The 22,461-nt window shown below is 43.8% G+C and overlaps 1 protein-coding gene across 1 annotated transcript in view; it reads left to right on the forward strand.

Moving 5' to 3' along the window:
* The window catches only part of FAM227A (family with sequence similarity 227 member A), a 68,583-nt gene that overhangs the window by 5,744 nt on the left and 40,378 nt on the right, over positions 1 to 22,461 (forward strand). Inside the window, exons 3-9 of the mRNA XM_066253083.1 lie at positions 1,518 to 1,600; positions 7,259 to 7,328; positions 7,944 to 8,020; positions 9,164 to 9,310; positions 11,044 to 11,145; positions 12,015 to 12,119; positions 16,070 to 16,193. Coding sequence (XP_066109180.1) covers positions 1,518 to 1,600; positions 7,259 to 7,328; positions 7,944 to 8,020; positions 9,164 to 9,310; positions 11,044 to 11,145; positions 12,015 to 12,119; positions 16,070 to 16,193 — 708 coding nt within the window. The remainder of the gene's footprint in view (positions 1 to 1,517; positions 1,601 to 7,258; positions 7,329 to 7,943; positions 8,021 to 9,163; positions 9,311 to 11,043; positions 11,146 to 12,014; positions 12,120 to 16,069; positions 16,194 to 22,461) is intronic.

A 22,461-nucleotide genomic window follows, 5' to 3' on the forward strand; every position in this document is an offset into this window, starting at 1 on the left:
TCAAATGTACAGACAGTAATAAGAGGGGCCATTGAATCAAAACAACAAAAACAGGAAAAACAAGTTAAAAAAATGGGTCATTGAACTGAGCAGAGATTTCAACAGTGATAAACAAGTTTGAGATACATTTTGACCTAGTTATCTGTCACCTGAAAATCTCTCTTAAAGGAATAATCCAAAATATGGAAACAGCACTCTGTGTGACTATGTGTATAAATAATTTGGAATTATTTATCATTTCAAAAGTTATAAACAATTTAGAGCATCATACTGAAGCACAGAGGTTGCCAGTTTGATCCTCAGTCAGGGCACATCCAGGAAAAGATTGATGTTCCTGTCCCTCTCTCGCGCTCTCTATAAAATCAATAAAAAAGAAACATTAAAAAAATGATATGTAGCCCTGGCCGGTTGGCTCAGTGGTAGAGCGTCGGCCTGGCGTGCAGAAGTCCCAGGTTCGATTCCCGGCCAGGGCACACAGGAGAAGCGCCCATTTGCTTCTTCACCCCTCCCCCTCTCCTTCCTCTCTGTCTCTCTCTTCCCCTCCCGCAGCCAAGGCTCCATTAGAGCAAAGATGGCCCGGCGCTGGGGATGGCTCCTTGGCCTCTGCCCCAGGCGCTAGAGTGGCTCTGGTCGCAACAGAGCAACACCCCGGAGGGGCAGAGCATCGCCCCCCAGAGCGTCGCCCCCTGGTGGGCGTGCTGGGTGGATCCCGGTCGGGCGCATGCAGGAGTCTGTCTGTCTCTCCCCATTTCCAGCTTCAGAAAAATACAAAAAAAATAAAAATAAAAAAATGATATGTAATGTTTTAAAATATATATTGGAAAGGAATCTCCCCCGAATTCTTTTCCTTCCTTCCTTCCTTCCTTCCTTCCTTCCTTCCTTCCTTCCTTCCTTCCTTCCTTCCTTTTTTTTTCCTTGTATTTTTCTGAAGTGAGAAGCGGGGAGGCAGACAGACTCCCGCATGTGCTCGACTGGAATTTATCCAGCAAGCCCACTGGGAGGCGATGCTCTGCCCATTTGGGGCATTGTTCCATTGCAACTGGAGCCATTCTAGCACCTGAGGCAGGGGCCATGGAGCCATCTTCAGTGCCTGGGCCAACTTTGCTTCAATGGAGCCTTGGCTGTGGGAGGAGAAGAGAGAGATAAAGAGAAAGGAGAGAGGGAAGGGTGGAGAAGCAGATGGGCGCTTCTCCTGTGTGCCCTGGCCAGGCATTGAACTTGGGATTTCCTTTCACATGCTGGGCCGATGCTCTACCTCTGAGCCAACTGGCCAGGGCCTCTACAAATTCTAACAGCAGTTTAGGGTGGTAGCATAATGGATGATTCTTTTTATATTTTCCAAGGTATTAGCTACTCATTTAAAACAAGATAAAAGAAGTATTGAATGTTTGGAAAGAAAATAATTGAGCGAGAGACAATACAAGAAGGGAGTAAGCCTCTGTCCTTGCCAGACTAGCTCCATCCTATTTGGGTGTAACTACCACCCAGACCATTTCCTTAGCCAGCTCACCACCCAGCGTGCCTTATTGGCTCCATCCACCAGGTGAACCAAAAGATTGCTGAGATGGATCTGAGTTTCAGCCTGCTGGACAACAGTCTGGTGAGTTACGGGTGCTGGGGCTGAGGCCAGGCATCTAGGAAGGAAGGGCCCTGGACGCCCCTCCATTTATTTGCAAGCATATTTGCCCATTAGAGGTCTCAAAGATATATTTTTTAATTAACGAACTGGATTTTTTTAGAGCAGTTTTGGGTTCATGGCATAACTAAGCTGAAAGTATAGAGTTCTCACATTGCCCTATTCTCACACATTCACAGCCTCCGCATCACCACAGTGTTACCCTTGTTATAACTGAGGAACTTCCATGGACACATTATTATCACACAAAGCCCATTCTTTACATTAGGATTTTTTCTCTGTGCTCTGCATTCTATGAGCTTGGACAAATGTGTAGCAACATGTATCCACCTTTGTAGTATTGCACAGAAGAGCTTCACTGCCTTAAAACTCTTCTGTGCTCCTATCATCCCCTTCCCCCCTTCCCCTCTGATAACCACTGATCTTTTTATTGTCTACATAGTTTTACTTTTTCCAGAATGTTATATAGTTAGAATCATAGTATGTGGCCTTTTCAGATTGGTTTCTTTCACTTAGTAATATGCATTTTAGTTTCCTCCATGTCTTTTCATGGCTTGATAAGTCATTTCTTTTCAGTTTTGAATAATACTTCATTGTCTGGAGGTCCACAGTTTATCTGTTCACCTACTGAAGGACATCTTGGTTGCTGCTATAGTAGATTTTGGCAAGTATGACTAAAGTTGTGATAAACATTCATGTGTAAGGTTTTGTGTGGAGATGGTTTTCAGTTCATTTGGCTAAATACAAAGGAGTGCGATTCCTGGGCCATATGTTGAGTATGTTTAGGTTGTAAGAAACTGCCAAATTGCCTTCTCCCAAAGTGACCGCACCATTTTTCATTTCTACCAGCAATAAAGGAAAATTTCTGTTGCTCCACATTCTTTTTTTTTTAATTATTTTTATTTATTTATTCATTTTAGAGGAGAGAGAGAGAAAGAGAAAAGGGGGCAGGAGCCCAAAGCATCAACTCCCATATGTGCTTTGACCAGGCAAGCCCAGGGTTTTGAACTGGCGACCTCAGCATTTCAGGTTGACGCTTTATCCACTGTGCCACCACAGGTCAGGCCCAGTTGCTCTACATTCTTGTCAGTATTTGGTGGTATCAGTGTTCTGTATTTTGGCCATTCTAATTAATGATATCTCATTTTAATTTGAAATTCTCTAGTGATAAGTGATATTAAATATCTTTTCATATGTTTATTTGCCATCTATATTTCTTCTTTTTTTGTGGCAGAGACAGAGTCAGAGAGAGGGGACAGACAGACATGAAGAGAGAGAGATGAGAAACATCAATTCTTCGTTGCAGTTCCTTAATTGTTCATTGATGTTTTCTCATATGTGCCTTGACGGGGGGGGGGGGGCTACAGCAGAGTGAGTGACCCCTTGCTCGAGCCAGTGACCTTGGGCTGAAGCTGGTGAGCTTTGCTCAAACCAGATGAGTTCGCGCTCAAGCTGGCAACCTCGGGGTCTCAAACCTGCGTCCTCCGCATCCCAGTCCAACTCTCTATCCACTGCGCCACCAATCTATCTACTGCACTCACTTCTTTAGTGAGGTGTCTGTTGAGGTCTTTGCCCCATTTTTTAATTGAATTATTCTTTTTTTATTATTATTCATTGATTGATTTTAGACAGGGAGAGATAGGGGGAGAGAGAGAGAGAAGCATTTATTTGTTGTTCCACTTAGTTGTGTATTCCTTGGTCACTGTCTGTATGTGCCCTGACCAGGGATTGAACCCACAACCTTGGTGTTTCAGTAGACACTTTGACCAACTGACTTAACTGGCTAGGGATGAATTGTTTTCTTATTGTTGGTTTGTTTTTTTTAAACACATTTAAAAAAATTTTTTTTCCCATTGATTTGAGAGAGAGGGCAAGCGAGGGAGGGAGAGGGAAAGAGAAAAAGAGAGAGAGAGAAGCATCAATTCATTGTCCTACTTGGTTGTGCACACATTCACTGTTTCTTACATGTGCCCTGACCAGGGATAAAACCCATGACCTCAGTGCACCAAAATGACACTTTTCCACTGAGCCACTTGGCGTTATTGTTGGGTTTTAAGAGTTCTTTATATATTTTGGATAACAGTCCTTTCTTATGTGTGTCTTTTGCAAAGATGTTCTCCCAAGTCTGTGGCTTGTCTTCTTCTTCTTTTGACTGTATTTTTTACAAAGCAGTTTTTATTTATTTATTTTTTTTTTTTTTTTTATTTTTTTTCCTGAAGCTGGAAACGGGGAGAGACAGTCAGACAGACTCTCGCATGCACCCGACCGGGATCCACCTGGCACGCCCACCAGGGGGTGACGCTCTGCCCACCAGGGGGCGATGCTCTGCCCTTCTGGGGCGTCGCTCTGCCGCGACCAGAGCCACTCCAGCGCCTGAGGCAGAGGCCAAGGAGCCATCCCCAGCGCCCAGGCCATCTTCGCTCCAATGGAGCCTCAGCTGCGGGAGGGGAAGAGAGAGACAGAGAGGAAGGAGAGGGGGGGTGGAGAAGCAGATGGGCGCCCCTCCTGTGTGCCCTGGCCGGGAATCGAACCCGGGACCCCTGCATGCCAGGCCGATGCTCTACCACTACGCCAACCGGCCAGGGCCAGTTTTTAATTTTAATGAAGTCAAGCTATTGGTTGTTTCTTTCATGGACTGTGTCTTTGGTGTTGTATCTAAAAAGTCATCGCTATACCCAAGGTCATTTAGGTTTTTCCCTATATTACCTTCTAGGAATTTTATAGTTTTGCACATAATGTTTAGTCTTTGATCTATTTTGAGTTTTTTTTTTTTATTTTTTTTATACAGAGACAGAGAGAGTCAGAGAGAAAGGGATAGATAGGGACAGACAGATGGGAACAGAGAGAGATGAGAAGCATCAATCATCAGTTTCTCATTGTGGCACTTTAGTTGTTCATTGATTGCTTTCTCATATGTGCCTTGACCTCGGGCCTTCAGCAGACCGAGTAATCCCTTGCTTGAGCGAACGACCTTGGGTCCAAGCTGGTGAGACTTGCTCAAACCAGATGAGCCCATGCTCAAGCTGGCGACCTTGGGGTCTCTAACCTGGGTCCCCTGCATCCCAGTCCGACACTTGATCCACTGTGCCACCACCTGGTCAGGCTTGAGTTCATTTTTTTGTGAAAAAAGTGTAAGGTCTGTGTCTTGGGTGTTTTGTTTGTTTGTTTGTTTGTTTTTTCATGTGAATGTCAAGTTATTTCAGCACCATTTGTTGAAAAGACTGTCTTTGCTCCATTGTGTTGCCTTTGACTCTTCATCCAGGTTCAGTTGACTATGTGCGGATCTACACATTTCTGGCTTTCTATTCTGTTCCAGTGATATATTTGTCTATTCTTTTGTCAATACCACACTGTCTTGATTACTATAGTTTTGTAGTAAGTCTTAAAGTCGAGCAATGTCAGTTCTCCTTCAATATGTGTTTCATAGATAGGTACTTCATAGTGCTTCATAGATAGGTACTAATTCATGTGTGAGCCATCTCCTACTGCGGCTCAGATCCTCCTCCTCGCTTCCTATTTCCATTCCTTCTCTCCTGCCTTCACTGTGGGTCTCCCTCCAGGCTCTGGGCATGAACCTCACTTAGCTCTTTTTCCGGTCTCCCTGTAGGGGTCGTCAAACTTTTTATAAAAACCGCCCACTTTTGCAGTGCTGGTCAACCTGGTCCCTACCGTGCAACCAAACAGCGCCGCGATTGGCCCATCATGAAAGCTGGAACGCCCACTAGTGGGCGGTAGGGACCAGGTCTACCAGCACTGCAAAAATGGGCGGTTTTTATAAAAAGTTGGACGACCCCTGCAAGTTCACCCACCACCACAGCTCCTCCCGTCACCTTCTTTCCTCTCTCTGCCTGTGGATCACTACCCCTGCAAAGGCCTTCTTGGCCACTTAACCTCAAGAGCAGTGTAGGTGCCCCTCTGGACATACTTCTGTCATGCTGTCCCTCCCCAGAGCAGCACCACTCACTCTTTCTTGGTCACCAGCTTCTCCCCACTAGTCTGTGAGTGCTGGTAATGCAGGGATGGCAACACTGCTCACTGCAAATTCTTGACATTGGCACAGTTCAGCTTTTAGTAGGTGCTTGGGAAATATTGGCGGAATTAATGCATTCACAAATTATAGCTTCTTACCCTCATTTTAGTCTCCTGTTCCCCACAACTAGAGGAGGGATACCTAAACCTAACTAGTCATCTGACTGCTCTGGGAGCTTTTTGAAAACTAAAAGTGGACATTTCAAGGTGTGAGAGTGTGTACCTTGAGTGCTCTCGTTTGAACAGAATAGCTCTGGAAGGCTATGCAGGAAACTAAGTGTATTGGGCAAGGAGTAGGAGGACTTTATTGTACTCTTTGATTTTGTACCATGAAAATTACTGGTTGTTAAATATTTACATAGAAAACTATTTAGGAGCCACTATTTAGGACCCAGTGCAGGCCTAAAGAATAAGCCTCTGGTGAATCTATATATCCGAATAATGTGCCTCAGGGCTGGACCTCAGCAGGTTTGGGAGTTGTCTTCATGAGAACCACCCCTGGAAGATCCTGCTGTCACCTCAAATGCAAACTCGGCCTAAGGCCAGTCTCATCATTCTCCCTCTAAAACTTGCTTTCTTTTCAGTGTTCAACTATCCTTTCTGTTCCCTCTGTGTGCAGGTCTTGTCCATCCTTCCAGGGCCCTGACAATATTCCTATAGTGGTGTCTTAATAAGGATCAGAGGCCTTGCTATTTTGCTACATTGACACCCACCCACCAATTCATCCATCATGCTTGACTAGAGCAACAACATTCATATGTACCTTACCAATGTGACCCCTTCCGCCACATACACGCCTGCATGCATGCCAGTTCAGGAGAGAGGTGGGGGCAGGCTGGAGAGGTATTTCAGGTGATGGAGCTAAATAGACAGATGCTTCATCATTTTCCCCAACACTCGTGTCCCGCCTCTTTTGGGCAGTCCTTTCTGATTGCTCCAGCTCACACTAACCTCTCTGGTTGAATCCTGAAAGTAGCAATTTAATTCTTCCACAGGTGTTGATTTGGCTCTCAAAATAGGTTGTAAGTTCTTTGAGGGCAAGAACACAGAATCACACTTCTTGTTAACCTTGTTATCCAGGAGCAGTGGGCTGGGGCTGACAGTACATCTTGCTGGCATTCAGTTTTCTTTCTTTTCTTTTCAGGAGGGGGTGGGTTAGGAGAGGAGGAGTCCAAGATCAAGAGAAATTTCTTGAGAGGTCAAGGATATAATGATCAATAATAATAAGAGTTACCTTTTATTGAGCAGCTGCTACCTGTTAGCCTCTGCGCTTGTGTTTTAAGATGCATTAATATCTTTATATATGAACCTTGTAAGAATCCTGAAAAGTAGATATTATTATTCCCTTTTTACAGAGAGATTAAAAGTAGTTTGTAACCTGTGGAGCCACGATTAGAACTGCTCCAAATCCTGTGCACCTCAGAGGTGTAGCCAGGAGGAGGGGCAGAATGAGAGAAGGCAGGGTTGGGGATGTAGTCACACTCAGGGATGAGGTCAGTGGCTGCCAAGGCCCTACCACCCAAGGAGAACACAGAAAGGTGCTGTCACAAATGCATCAGTCTCTAATTATCCATTTCTTTTTGGTTTTTGAAGGCAATTGAGAGATTTGAGTTGGAGAAGAAGGCTTTAAGAGAGAAAAGTCACGACAGCCCGGGAGACAGAGGCAAAAATCCTTTCTCAGCCTTGATGATGTTTTTGTGGGGTTTGGGTTTTCAGTGTCTAAAATAGCATTGAATAGGAATCCAGAGTTTCAGGTGAGGGTATTCTTGTCCTCTTCTGAAGGAGCCTTAAATCTGACTTCTTGACATTGGGCAACAAAGGCAGGGAGAACAATCCATTCAGAGACCACCTGATATGTGCCTCGTCCACATTGCACCAGGTGCTTGTGTACATATTCCTTGTTAAATCTGCATAGTGCCCCAACCTGAGAGGTGGGTGCTATTGATATATTTTATAGCTGAGGAGCAGGCTTGGAGGAAGGGAGCAACTTGTCAAAAGTCACACAGCTTGTCTGTGGCAGGTCCTGGATTTGTCCCAGCCTGATTTCAAAGCCCATGCTTTTTCTACTCTGGCTCCTTCTCTGGCTCAAGTAGTCTAATAATTAAATAAGGAGGGGACTCTTAATAAGTCAGCAACACAGGTGGGATCTAGTGAGACTAATGATGTGAGTGTCTTCAGGTAACTCAGGTTGAATGAGAAATCACAGTTATCATCAGAGCAGAGCAGTGGACAGGCCCTGCGGTTGCTCACACCCCACTTCTCTTCCATTCTTCTGCAGACAAAAGTCATAAAAAACCGCAGCATACTTGCAGCAGCTCAGAATCCAGGAATGTCAAATCTTTCGCTGTTAAAAGGGTAAGAGCCTGTGTCTGGCTGGTTTCTGCTAGGCATGAAATCGATTTTATTCCTGGGAGGGGGGAAACAATTGGCACTTGGGTGGTGATTGTGCAGGGAATTTGCAGAATTCCCTTTATAGAGGATCTCCATACAGCATAAAGCCCAACCGGATCTAAATGTCCTGCCCAAGGTGACACTGCTACTAGATGGTGGAGTGACGTCTGACCCAAGTTGTCTGACTCAAAGTCAGTGTATTTATTCACTGGGTTCCTCCACTGTCAGTGCCACTGCACAATTAGAGAGTGATTTAGTCCCTCAAAATGTTTCCAGTAGGTGCCTTTGGATGATGGTAATTGGTTTCCTCTTTCTATTTTTCTGTATTTTTACATTTTTATAGTCTTATTTTTATTCTAAAAATTCATTTAATAATGTATATAAAGAACCATAAGGAGAGTTTTATTCTTTGATCTAATGTTGTCATTTTGAGAAAGTCATACTAAATAAGTAACCCAAGGAGGAGGAAAAGCTGTATGTTCCAAATTAGTATTAACTTTAAAATATATACCTGACCTGTGGTTGCACAGTAGATAAAGTGCCAGCCTGGAATGCTGAGGTCACTGGTTCAAAACCCTGGGGTTGCCCAGTCAAGGCACATGTGAGTGTTGATGCTTCCTGCTCTTCCCCGCTCCTCTCTAAAATGAAGAAATAAAATCTTAAATATATATATATATATATATATGAAATAGCTGTGGTAGTATTAATTAGAAGTAATTAAATGTTAATTAAATTATAACCTATCTTATTAATAGGATATATTATTTTAGATGAGAAATTTGAAGACAGTAGCAATGTGAAAAATCTAAAGTGCACAGAGCAGGACATAAAAGTGTGTGTGAGAGTGTGTGTGTGTGTGTGTGTGTGTGTGTTAAAATAAAGTTTCATATATGTATTTGTATATAAGTGCTCAAGGCCTGAAAGGGAAACTAGAAATAATGTGAATGGGTGTTTGGTAAGGGGTGCTGGGGTCATGAACTTGCCCTCATTTTTTTAAATGTCCTGTAAGGTTATTATTGTCTTCATGATATAAATGGGAAAATACCTATTGTCTTAAACTATCAAAAGACGGACCTCATTTTCATATTCTGTTTTTGTTTTTTTCAGAAAACAACAGATAAAAATTTGCTGGCAGAGCTGTATCAGTACTCACAGTTTGACAGCTCTAAGCCAAATGAGCTTCCAAATGGGGTGAACTTCTGTGACATGGTGGGCAATGTGGTCCAGTCTGAGAGAAACCCCTTTACTGGCAAGGTAAGAAAGAGCGGGCAGCTCTGTGCTGCTCAGCTGTGGGCCCAGCTGTACCCCAACTTTACAGTTACCCCTGCAGAGACACAGCTGTTGAATTTTTACACCCCAGGAAACAGAGAGTCAGAGCATTTGAGTAGGTCACTGAAGTCCACACAGTTTGCAAGTGAGTTAGCTGACATTAGACCCCAAGCCGATGTTCCTCCAAAACCTAGATTCTGTCTACCAGAGCACTGGCCTCCAGCTCCTTTTGTTGTTCTACTTATTTATGCATTCATTGATTCTCTCTCTCTCTCTCTCTCTCTCTCTCTCTCTTTTTGTGAGAGAGAGGGACAGACAGGGACAGACAGGAAGCAAGAGAGATGAGAAGCATCAGCTCATAGTTGTGGCTCCATAGTTGTTCATTGATTGCTTTCTCAAATGTGCCTTGACCAGGGGGCTCCAGCTGAGCCAATGACCTCTTGCTCAAGCCAGCGACCTTAGGCTTCAAGCTAGTGAACTTTGGGCCCATGCCAGTGACCATGGGATCATGGCTAGGATCCCACACTCATGCTGGCAACTCTGTACTCAAGCAGGTGAGCTTGTGCTCAAGCTGGCAACCTTGGGGTTTTGAACCTGGGTCCTCAGCATCCCAGGCCGATGATCTATCTACTGCACCACTGCCTGGTCAAGCTATTCATTGGTTGATTCTTGTATGTGCCCTGACTGGACTGAGAATCAAACCTGCAACTTTGGCATATTGGGATGATGCTCTAACTGAATGAGCTACCCAGCCAGGGCAATAATTCTAATTTTAGAATTCTGTGTGCTTACTATTAACTGAGTATAATCTTATGATCTGGTGATTTACATTTGTATAATTTTTGTGTTTGTTCATATTGATTACTGTTAATTGAATGTAGGTGAGAGCATGGAGCACCTATCTAGAACTATGGTTTCTTCTTTTTTTTTTTTTTTTTTTTTTTGTATTTTTCTGAAGCTGGAAACGGGGAGAGACAGTCAGACAGACTCCCACATGCGCCCAACCAGGATCCACCCGGCACGCCCACCAGGGGGCGATGCTCTGCCCCTCTGGGGCGTCGCTCTGCTGCGACCAGAGCCACTCTAGCACCTGGGGCAGAGGCCAAGGAGCCATCCCCAGCGCCCGGGCCATCTTTGCTCCAATGGAGCCTTGGCTGCGGGAGGGGAAGAGAGAAACAGAGAGGATGGGGGGGGTGGAGAAGCAAATGGGCACTTCTCCTGTGTGCCCTGTCCGGGAATCAAACCCGGGTCCCCCACACGCCAGGTCGACGCTCTACCACTGAGCCAACCGGCCAGGGCCTAGAACTATGGTTTCTAATCCTGGCCCTGCCACTTGCTGGCTGTATTATTCGAGCAAGTGACTTCAGCTCTGTAGCCCTCAATTTCCTCATCTGTTATATTCAGATAATAACCTATGGCTAGTATAATTGTTTTAGGGATTAAAAGAGAACATGTGAAAATACCTAGCGAGGCAAATAGTCAGCACTCACTATAAAGTTAGGTGTCTGATATTTTTTCAGGTTGACTCCATAGTATGTTGACTTCAAAGCTGACTGGTGGGAAAATGGTGTGATTAATAATAACAAAGCATAGAACACAGAAGGAGGAAAGGAAGGTTTTGAGTGGAGATGATTATGAATCTGGCTGTGGCTTCAGGTAAATTTTTTAAAAAAGAACAGTAACAGCAACAATAATAATGTGAATTTTGTTTTTTCAAGTCTTTCTGTTCAGGTAGAGAATTGGAGAAGTTTCTCTCTTCGCCTCCTCTAAGAGCCATATGGCTGGATAGCTTCTGGTGGATCTTTCATGAAAGATACCAGGTAAATGCAAATCTGATCGCTTTTCTCTCCACTGCTTATCAGGGGTCCCCAAACTTTTTACACAGGGGGCCAGTTCACTGTCCCTCAGACCATTGGAGGGCCGGACTATAAAAAAAACTATGAACAAATCCCTATGCACACTGCACATATCTTATTTTAAAGTAAAAAAAACAAAATGGGAACAAATACAATATTTAAAATAAAGAACAAGTAAATTTAAATCAACAAACTGACCAGTATTTCAATGGGAACTATGGGCCTGCTTTTGGCTAATGAGATGGTCAATGTGCTCCTCTCACTGACCACCAATGAAAGAGGTGCCCCTTCCTGAAGTGTGGCGGGGGCCGGATAAATGGCCTCAGGGGGCCGCATGCGGCCCGCGGGCCGTAGTTTGGGGACCCCTGGCTTAACTTATGCTTCTATGGCACAAACCCTGACCACTCTACCGTGAGCTATAAGCCCCTCTGATTCCATGGATTGTGCCTGCAGCCTCATCCATCATCTCACCCCTTCCCCCACTCATGTCTCACCCTTATACTCTGTGCTTTAGCTATTACCCCAACATCTTGAAGCTACCTTAAACTTTAGGAACTAGTTCGTGTTACATGGCTGTTCAAGGCCAGGGCCAAGAGTCAAGTCAGGACCTCCTGGTCCAGAGTTAGGATACCTTCAATGCTCTACTTCTCTGTACATGTTTTATAAATTCTGTAAAACAAATTACTGTATGATAGTTTCCTAACTAATAGGAGGTTAAATAACTTGAGAATAAGATTTTTAAAAATGAGAGAAATTCTTATTTACGAATCTCAGCCCTTGGCTGTTTTAACAAGGAATTCTAATAATTCCTTCTCTATTTTTATTCCTGTTAGCCAAACAGAGAGATCCAGAATAAGCTATTTGATCGGATATCCCAAAAATATACCTTTCTTTTGTTTCATGAATCAAGGTCCCACTATGAAGAGGCTATCTTAAAAGTGAGTATCAACCACTGTTTAGAAAAATAATCACATGTAATAGTTATTCACTTCTTTTTTTCTTTTCTTTTTAAATTTTTCCATTGATTTGAAAGGGAGAGAGAGACAGTGGGGGAGAATGGAAAGAGAAAGAAGCATTAGCTCGTTCCATTTAGTTGTTCCTTTTAGTTGTGCACTCATTGGTTGCTTCTCATGTGTGCCCTGACCAAGGATCAAGGCCATAACTCCGGCTCTATCTACAGATCCACCTGGCCAGGGCCTCTAGTCACTTCTGATACCAGTGGAATGCCCTTAACTTTCTTTCCATAAGGAAGTAATTAGTTAGTAAGTTGTGATATATTTATACACTGACTTGTAATGCAGCAGTTACAAAAAATGAGGTAGGTCTGTATATACAGGGTAGGACAAAATAGGTTTATAGTTTTTCATATGGATCATGCTATAATATACAATAATTAATAAGTAATAATACAAAAATAAACTGTACTTTGGTGCATACTCATAACTGTAAACCTACTTTTCCCCCACCCTGTACTGATTGGGAAAAATATAATGATGTATGTTAAGTGAAAAACAAAGCAATTTATACAATTCTATATTTTAAAAAATATGTATATATGCATATGTGCCTATGAACAGAAAAAAATCTGAAAAAATATTTACCAAACCATTAGCACTCATTATATTCTGAGAAATAAGGTTATAACAGACTTCCTTTTCTACTCTATATATTTCTATAGTATTTAAATAAGCATATAATTTCAAAATTAAAATTGCATATATGTATTTACTTTTTATATATAAGTGTATATATGTACTAAAAGGATTGCTAGAAGAAAATATAAGTGAATATTTACCTGATTTGGTAGTGGGGAAGGACTCTTTAAATATGACCTCAAATAACCATATGGGAAAAGAGGCCCTGGCCAGTTGGCTCAGCTGTAGAGCATCAGCCCAGTGTGTGGAAATCCTGGGTTCGATTCCCCATCAGGGCACACAGGAGAAGCGCCTATAAAGTTTCTCCACTCTTCTGCCTCTCCTTTCTTTCTATCTCTCTCTTCCCCTCCTGTAGCCAAGGCTCCATTGGAGCAAAGTTAGCCAGGGCGCTGAGGACAGCTCCATGGCCTCTACCTCAAGTGCTAGAATGGCTCCTGCCGCAGAGAGCAATGCCCCAGAGGGGCCGAGCATCGCCCTCTGGTGGGCATGCCAGGTGGATCCTGGTGGGGTGCATGCAGGAGTCTGTCTGACTGCCTCCCTGCTTCTCACTTCAGGAAAAAAAGAAAAAAAAGAAAAAAAACATATGGGAAAAGACTGATTGATTTAATTATATAAATTTTTAAAAATTACTGCAGACAGCCTGACCTGTGGTGGCGCAGTGGATAAAGCGTTGACCTGGGAATGCTGAGGTCGCCGGTTCGAAACCCTAGGCTTGCCTGGTCAAGGCACATATGGGAGTTGATGCTTCCAGCTCCTCCCCCCTCCTCTCTGTCTCTCTCTCCTCTCTCTCCCTCTCTGTCTCTCTCTCTCCCCTCTCTAAAAATGAATAAATAAAATTAAAAAAAAATTACTGCAGACAAAGTTAAAAGGCAAATGAGAAACTGTGCAAAAATACTAGTACCATATATGTCACACAACATCAAAAACTTACAAATCAGCCCTGGCTGGTTGGCTCAGTGGTAAGAGCGTCGGCCTGGCCTGCAGAAGTCCCAGGTTCAATTCCCAGCCAGGGCACACAGGAGAAGCGCCCATCTGCTTCTCCACCCCTCCCCCTCTCCTTCCTATCTGTCTCTCTCTTCCCCTCCCACAGCCAAGGCTCCATTGGAGCAAAGATGGCCCGGGCGCTGGGTATGGCTCCATGGCCTCTGCCTCAGGCGCTAGAGTGGCTCTGGTCGCAACAGAGTGACGCCCCGGATGGGCAGAGCATCGCCCCCTGGTGGGCATGCCGGGTGGATCCCGGTCGGGCGCATGCAAGAGTCTGTCTGACTGCCTCCCCGTTTCCTGCTTCAGAAAAATACAAAAAAACAAAACGAAACAAAAAAAACTTACAAATCAATAAGGAAAAAATGAAATACCCTATAGACTAATGAACAAAGTATGTAAACTGGAAATTCACCAGGGAAGAAATATAAATGGGAAAAAGTTTATCCTTAACAATAATAAAAAGCATGAATGAAAACAATAATTTAATAGCTCTTTTACCTGTTAGAATAATTTTTTTTTAATTAAGTGAGACATAGATTCCTGCATGAACCCCAACTGGGATCCACTCAGCAAGCCCCCTACCAGGCAATGCTCTGCCCATCTGGGAGCACTGCTCAACCAAGCTATTTTAGCGCCGAGGAGAGGTTATGGAGCCATTCTCAGCACCCAGGGCCAACTTGCTCAAACATTTGAGTAATGGCTGCGGGAGGAGGAGAGAGAGAAGAGGGGTTGGAGAAGCAGATGGATGTTTCTCCTGTGTGCCCTGACCAGGAACTGAACCCAGGACTTCCCCATGCTGGACCTATGTTCTACCACTGAGCCAACCGGCCAGGGCCAAGAGCATAAATTAAAAACTGAAATTCCTGCCTGGCTAGGCAGTGGTGCAGTGGATAGAGCATCGGACTGGGATGCAGAGGACCCAGGTTTGATACCCCAAGGACACTGGCTTGAGCGCGGGCTCATCTGGTTTGAGCAAGACTTACCAGCTTGAGCACAAGGTCGCTGGCTTGAGCAAGGGGTCACTCGATCTGCTGTAGTCCCTGGTCAAGGCGCATGTGAGAAAGCAATCAATGAACAACCAAGGTGCCACAACGAAGAATTGATGCTTCTCATCTCTCTCCCTTCCTGTCTGTCTGTCCCTATCCATCCCTCTCTCTGTCTCTCTCTATCTCTGTGACACACAAAAAAATGTAATTGCTAGTGTTGTTAAGGGTATATGGCACTCTGTATGAATGGGAAGTGAATTGATACAATTATGCTGGAAGGCACTTATACTAATTAAATAACCATTTAACAAATCATTTAGGTTTTCTGTGCCTCAATTTCATCACCCGTAGAATGGGGATAATAATGCCTCTCACTGAGTTCCCCTAGGGATTAAAAGTGATGATGTTTGTACGGCATATGACATTTTTCCCAGCACACGATAAGCCCCCAATGTATCATAGCTTCTATAATTAGCAGTATTATCATATTGTCTCCTGGATCACATAATTTAATATACAGGAAGAACTGCTTTTATTCATACATGTATTCATTCATTCAGCAATTTTGACTATCTAATTTGTGCTGGATAATGAGTAATAAGACAATATCCACCAGTGGGGGATGTTTAAGCAAATTTTGATATGCCCACTCTGCACAATATTATAAAGGTCACTATGGAAAAAGAAAATCCCAAAGAGTTAATAACAACCTGGGGAAGTACTTATAATGTTAAATGAATAAAGTAAAATATAAATGTACAATCTGAGCTCAACCATAGTTAAGAAACAACAGCACCACCTGTGCGAAGAAAATAACCCAGTGAGTAGCACATACTAGTATCATCTCTGGGAGACAACAAGATGGGTGGGTCACATGTATCTTGTCCTCTTCTGGACTACTGTTTGGCCAGGTTGCAGAAAGGACTGAGCCAAAGACCAGGTACAGAGGAGCTGCAAGAAGGGCTGCTGGCCTAGCACAGCGTGATGTTTGAGAAGTGGTCCCCAACCTGAACAATTTTATTAACCAATGTCACCCCAATAAATCCAATTAAAAATAAAATTTTTAAAAGAAGTGGTCCCCAGTTAGGGTAAGGAGTCCACTGAGCTGTGGGGCAGCCACAAATGGAAATTGCTCCCCTCAAAACCAGGAAGGCAGCATAGGGTCAGCTAGAGAATTTTATCGCAGTTCCTTTTTGATGGCAGGGGCTCTTTTCTGAGGGTAGAGATGTCCAGAATGTTGCCTGAGCTCTGTTTGCCCCTTAGAGGTTGCCATCACTTCTGAGTAAAGCCCTGTATACCAGCTTCTGTTGCTGCTTCCCACAGTCCTGGTTCAACACACACGAATTCAAGTCTCTGATCTGTAACACCATGAGCCTGTGGATTTCAGGTAAGAGGTTGGCTGCTTTCTACTGGGGAAACAATTTGGGAAATCCTCTTTCCACCTGAGTATGTTGTTGTTTGCCGTCACATCCCTTCATTGAGGCAGCTGTCCTTTTCTCTCTTTGACATTAAAGAAAGTCAAGTGTACTGTCAGAGTCCCAAGAGTACCAATTTTCCTGCTTCCTCAAAACAGTTCTGAAACATTCCTTGGCTCCTTTTTGTGCCCAGCTGCATCTGCTGTAAGCAGGTTTGAGCACAGCCCCATTTACTGCACAGAAGTTAACCTCGTGCTGTGGGCTGATGGGCCCAGAACTCAGGAATCCAGGAGCATCATGACACTTAAAACATCCCGCCTGACAGGATGGTGGCGCAGTGGATAGAGCGTCGGACTGGGATGCGGAGGACCCGGGTTTGGGACCCCGAGGTCAGCAGCTTGAGTGCAGGCTCATCTGGTTTGAGCAAAACTCACCAGCTTGGACCCAGGGTCGCTGGCTCGAGCAAGGGGTTGTTTGGTCTGCTGAAGGCCCGCAGTCAGGGCACATATGAGAAAGCAATCAATGAGCAACTGAGGTGTCACAACGCGCAACGAAAAACTAATGACTGATGCTTCTTGTCTCTCTGTTCCTGTCTGTCTGTCCCTGTCTGTCCTTCTCTCTGACTCTGTCTCTGGGAAAAAAAAAAGAAATTAAAAAACACAAAAAAATAACCATCCCTCTCTTCCACACCCCTCCCCCATGTGATGCCAAGCAGCCCATTGTGTCATCCCCTTCTGTCTGTAGCACACACAGTGCCCGTGTGATATTTGCTTTTCAATTACTTTTCTGTTTCCTTCCCCACTTCCCCCATCTCATCCCAGACAGTTTTTTTTTTATTTTTTGTGGGAGGGGAAGAGAGAGAGAGAGAGAAAGGAGAGGATCCAGACAGTTTTTTTTAAGATTCTTTTTATTGATTGATTTTAGAGAGAAGAAAGAGAAAGAGAAAGGATTGGGGGAGGGAATGAGAAGCATCAACTTGCTTCTCGTATGTGCCTTGACTGGGCAAGCCCAGGGTCCTGAACCCACAACCTCACTATTTCAGGTCAACGCCTTATCCACGGTGCCACCACAGGCCAGGCTCAACCTAGACATTTTTAAGGTCTCTAAAAGATACCATTTATTGAGAGGTACCTGTGTAGTAGGTACTCTGGTAAGTAAGCACTTTTTATATTTCTTACTGCGTTGGCAGTCTCTGAGATTACTCCCATATTAGGAGATTTGCTAAGAAAACTCACAGGTTGTATTCATGGCTAAGATTTATTATAGCGATGTGGTAAGGATACATAGCTGGACATAACAGAGAGGACAGGTAGAGTTTGGAAGAGTTCCTGTGCATGCTTCCTTATGCTCTCTTCCTCCCATGAGTAGTTATGCAAAACCCTCTCCCTTCTGCAACAAAAATGTAGTAATGTGTGTGATGTTTGTGCCCAGAATCCTACTTGAGAAACAATGCCCAACCTTTTTATTGGGAGCTAGTCATGTAGACACTTCTGTCTATCATGTACTCAAGTTCCAGAAGAGCAGGTGTTCAGCATGAGCCACATTGTTTAGCAAGCAGTCTAGGCACAGTGAAACACTCTTACTCACTAGGGAAAATGTTTTCCCCCCAGCTTTGTTGAGATATAATTGACCTATAACATTGTGTAAGTTTAAGGTACAATGTGATCATGCACAATATATTGCAAAGTGTTTACCATAATGAGGCTAGCTAACACAACCTTCACCTCGCAATAATTCTTGTTTTCTGTTGTTGTTACCATGAGAACCTTGAGGATTTGCTCTCATAACAACTTTCAAGTAGACAGTACTGTAGTCATCATGCTGTACATCAAATCCTGAGAACTTGTCCCTCCTATAATTGGAGGTTTGTGCCCTTTGACCGACATCTCCCCATATCCCCTTCCCACCAGCTCCTGGCAACTGCCATTCTACTCTCTGCTTCTGAGTTAAGCTTTTGTTTGTTTTTGTTTTTGTTTTTTCATTTATCTGAAGCTGGAAACAGGGAGAGACAGTCAGACGGACTCCTGCATGCGCCCTACCGGGATCCACCCGGCACGCCCACCAGGGGCCACGCTCTGCCCACCATGGGGCGATGTTCTGCCCATCCTGGGCGTCGCCATGTTGCGACCAGAGCCACTCTAGTGCCTGAGGCAGAGGCCACAGAGCCATCCCCAGCGCCCGGGCCATCTTTGCTCCAATGGAGCCTTGGCTGCGGGAGGGGAAGAGAGAGACAGAGAGGAAAGCGCGGCGGAGGGGTGGAGAAGCAAATGGGCGCTTCTCCTGTGTGCCCTGGCCGGGAATCGAACCTGAGTCCTTCGCACGCTAGGCCGACGCTCTACCGCTGAGCCAACCGGCCAGGGCCTGAGTTAAGCTTTTTAAGATTCTAAATATACATATAAGTGAAATCATACAATATTTGTCTTTCTCTGTCTGACTTATTTAACTTAGCCTAATGTCCTCAAGGTCTGTCCATGTTGTCACAAATGACAGGATTTCCTTTTTTTATATGCCCAAATATATTCCCTTGTGTATAAAATATTTTTTAGAGAGAGGACAGACAGAGAGGAGAGAGAAACATCGTTAGCAAATGTTCAGTCAGTCTCAAGATTAGTTTCCTCTTGTAGAGGTTCCTTTAAAGTTATTCAAGCCATGCTTACCCTAGAAGCTTCTAGTTTCCAGTCAAGATAAGCTTCGCATGTATTCAGTTTAATTTTAGAGCTGGATTTTCTAATTGTGCATGCAAAAAATTAATTTAGGCATCAAAAGTATTTCATTTTGGCCTCTTAAGTTGATGTTACTTCTAGTTAAATCTTCCCATTTCTTTAAGTACTTGTAGATTTTCCCCTAGGTTGATTGCAGGAGTTTTATGTTTTCAAGTCTCACACTTAAGTTCCTAAATTTATTTTCAATTTATCTTTTCCTTTCATTGTTTTAGTTATTTTTTTTTATACTTTTGGGGGACTTTTTTGGTTTGTTTTCTTTGTTTTTTGTTTGGGTTTTTTGTTACTTTTTTTCAACTGATTTTTTGTAAGTGATGTAAGGTAGGGGTTCTTTTGCATATGAATATCCAGTTTTCCCAACACCATTTATTGAAGTGACTATCCTTTCCCCATTGAGTATTCTTGGCTTCCTTTTCAAATATTAACTATATATGTTTATTTCTGGGCTTTTAATTCTGTTTCATTGATCTGTGTGGCTGGTTTTTGCTAATAACATACTCTTGATTTTTATAGCTTTGCAATATAGTTTTAAATCAGTGTGCTACCTCCAGCTTTGTTTTTTTTTGTTTGTTTTTTTTTTTGTTTTTTTTTTCATTTTTCTGAAGCTGGAAACAGGGAGAGACAGTCAGACAGACTCCCGCATGCGCCCGACCGGGATCCACCCGGCACGCCCACCAGGGGCGACGCTCTGCCCACCAGGGGGCGATGCTCTGCCCCTCCTGGGCGTCGCCATGTTGCGACCAGAGCCACTCTAGCACCTGAGGCAGAAGCCACAGAGCCATGCCCAGCGCCCGGGCCATCTTTGCTCCAATGGAGCCTTGGCTGCGGGAGGGGAAGAGAGAGACAGAGAGGAAAGTGCGGCGGAGGGGTGGAGAAGCAAATGGGCGCTTCTCCTGTGTGCCCTGGCCGGGAATCGAACCCCGGGTCCTCCGCACGCTAGGCCGACGCTCTACCGCTGAGCCAACCGGCCAGGGCCCAGCTTTGTTTTTTAAGATTGTTTTAGCTGTTAAGAGTCTTTTGTGGCCTGACCTGTGGTGGCGCAGTGGGATAAAGCGTCGACCTGGAATACTGAGGTCGCTGGTTCGAAACCTTGGGCTGGCCTGGTCAAGGCACATATTGGAGTTGATGCTTCCTGCTCCTCCCCCTTCTCTCTCTCTCTGTCTCTCTCTCTCACTCCTCTCTCTCTAAAAAAATCAATAAATAAAATATTTTTTTAAAAAAGAGTCTTTTGTGGCCTGACCTGTTGTGGCTCAGTGGATAAGGCGTCAACCTGGAAACACTAAGGTTGCCGGTTCAAAACCCTGGGCTTGCCTGGTCAAGGCACATATGGGAGTTGATGCTTCCAGCTCCTCCTTCCTTCTCTCTCTCTCTCCCTCTCTCTCCTCTCTAAAAATGAATAAATTAAAAAAAAATTTTTTTAAAGTTTTAAAGAGTCTTTTGTGGACTCATACAAATTTTAGCATGTTTTTTTTTCTACTTCTGTGAAAAATGCTTTTGGAATTTTGATAGAGATTACATTCAATCTGTAGATGGATTTGGGTAGTATGGACATGTTAACAATATTAATTCTTCTGCTATATGAACATGGGATACCTCTCTGTTTATTTGTGTCTTCAATTTCTTTCATCAATGTCTTATAGTTTCTTTTTTGTGACAGAGACAGAGAGAAGGACAGATGGGGACAGCAGACAAGGCAAAGAGATGAGAAGCATTAATTTTTCATTGTGGCTCCTTAGTCTCCTTACTTGTTCATTGATTGCTCTCTCATATATGCCTTGACCAGGGGGCTGCAGTAGAGCAAGGGACCCCTTGCTCAAGCTAGTGACCTTAGGCTCAAGCCAATGATCTTTGGGCTCAAGCCAGTGAGCCCACGCTTAAGCTGAACAAGCCCATGCTCAAGCCAACGACCTTAGGGTTTCGAACCTGGGTCCTCTGCGCCCCAGTGTGATGCTCTATCCACTATGCCACTGCCTGGTCAGGCATATAGTTTTCAATGTGTAGATTTTTTTTTAATTTTTTTTTTAATATTTTGTCTTTAATGCCAAGAGTAAAGTGTTTTTATTTTATTTTATTTTTAATTTTATTTATTCATTTTAGAAAAGAGAGAGAGAGGGGGAGAGAGAGAGAGAGAGAGAGAGAGTGACAGAGAGAGAGAAGGGGGAGGAGCAGGAAGCATCAACTCCCATATGTGCCTTGACCAGGCAAGCCCAGGGTTTTGAACTGGCGACCTCAGCATTTCCAGGTCGACGCTTTATCCACTGCACCACCACAGGTCAGGCCTGTAGATTTTTTTTTTTTGTATTTTTCTGAAGCTGGAAACAGGGAGAGACAGTCAGACTCCCGCATGCGCCCGACCGGGATCCACCCGGCATGCCCACCAGGGGGCGATGCTCTGCCCCTCCAGGACGTCGCTCTGCTGTGACCAGAGCCACTCTAGCGCCCGGGGCAGAGGCCAGGGAGCCATCCCCAGCGCCCGGGCCATCTTTGCTCCAATGGAGCCTTGGCTGCGGGAGGGGAAGAGAGAGACAGACAGGAAGGAGGGGGGGTGGAGAAGCAAATGGGCGCTTCTCCTATGTGCCCTGGCCAGGAATCGAACCCGGGTCCCCCGCACGCCAGGCCGACGCTCTACCGCTGAGCCAACCGGCCAGGGCCTGTAAATATTTTTAATTGCTTGGCTAAACTTATTTCTAAGTATTTTATCATTTTTGATATTATTGCAAATAAGGTTGTTTTATTTATTTGTTTTTCTGATAGTTCTTTGTTAGTGTATAAAACACAACTGATTTTTGTGTATTGATTTTGTATCCTGTAACTTTACTGAATTCATTTATTAGTTCTGACAGTTTTTTGTGGCATCGTTAGAGTTTTCTATGTATAATACCAAGTCATCAGGAAACAGAGATAATTTTATTTCTTCCTTTCTGTTTTGGATATCTTTTATTTCTTTTTCTTGCCTAATTGCTTTGGCTAGGACTTGTAGTACTATGTTGAATAATAGTGGTGAGAGTGGGCACCTTAGTTTTGTTCTTGATTTTCGAAGAAAATCATTTAACCTTTAGCTATTTAGTATCATATAGCTGTGGGGTTGTAATATATGGCCTTTATTATGTTGAGGTATGTTCCTTCTGTACCCTTTTTTTTGAAGTTTTATAAAAGAATGTTGAATTTTGTCAGATACTTTTTTTGCATTTATTGAGATGAACATATAGTTTTTATCTTTCGTTCTATTAATGTGACATATCACATTTATTGATTTGTGTATGTCGTACTATCCTCTGTCCCAAGGATAAATCCTGCTTCAGGGTGGTGTGTGATCTTTTAGTTATTTCTTTTTTTCAAAATATAAGACAAAGTTTATTTAGAAAGTCACAGAGATAGAAGAAATGGGTTCTAGGAAACGCACTACAAGGTAAGATAAGGGGACCTTAAGAGAAAGAGAGAAATGCCTGAGAGGAAGGGGAAGGGAAGGGAAAGATGTGGACTTGCTCCTGGAAGGAGAGTGCTGTGTGATTCTTTTAAA

This window comes from Saccopteryx bilineata, chromosome 1 (assembly GCF_036850765.1).
Source record: "Saccopteryx bilineata isolate mSacBil1 chromosome 1, mSacBil1_pri_phased_curated, whole genome shotgun sequence".
Classification (NCBI taxonomy): Eukaryota; Metazoa; Chordata; class Mammalia; order Chiroptera; family Emballonuridae; genus Saccopteryx; species Saccopteryx bilineata.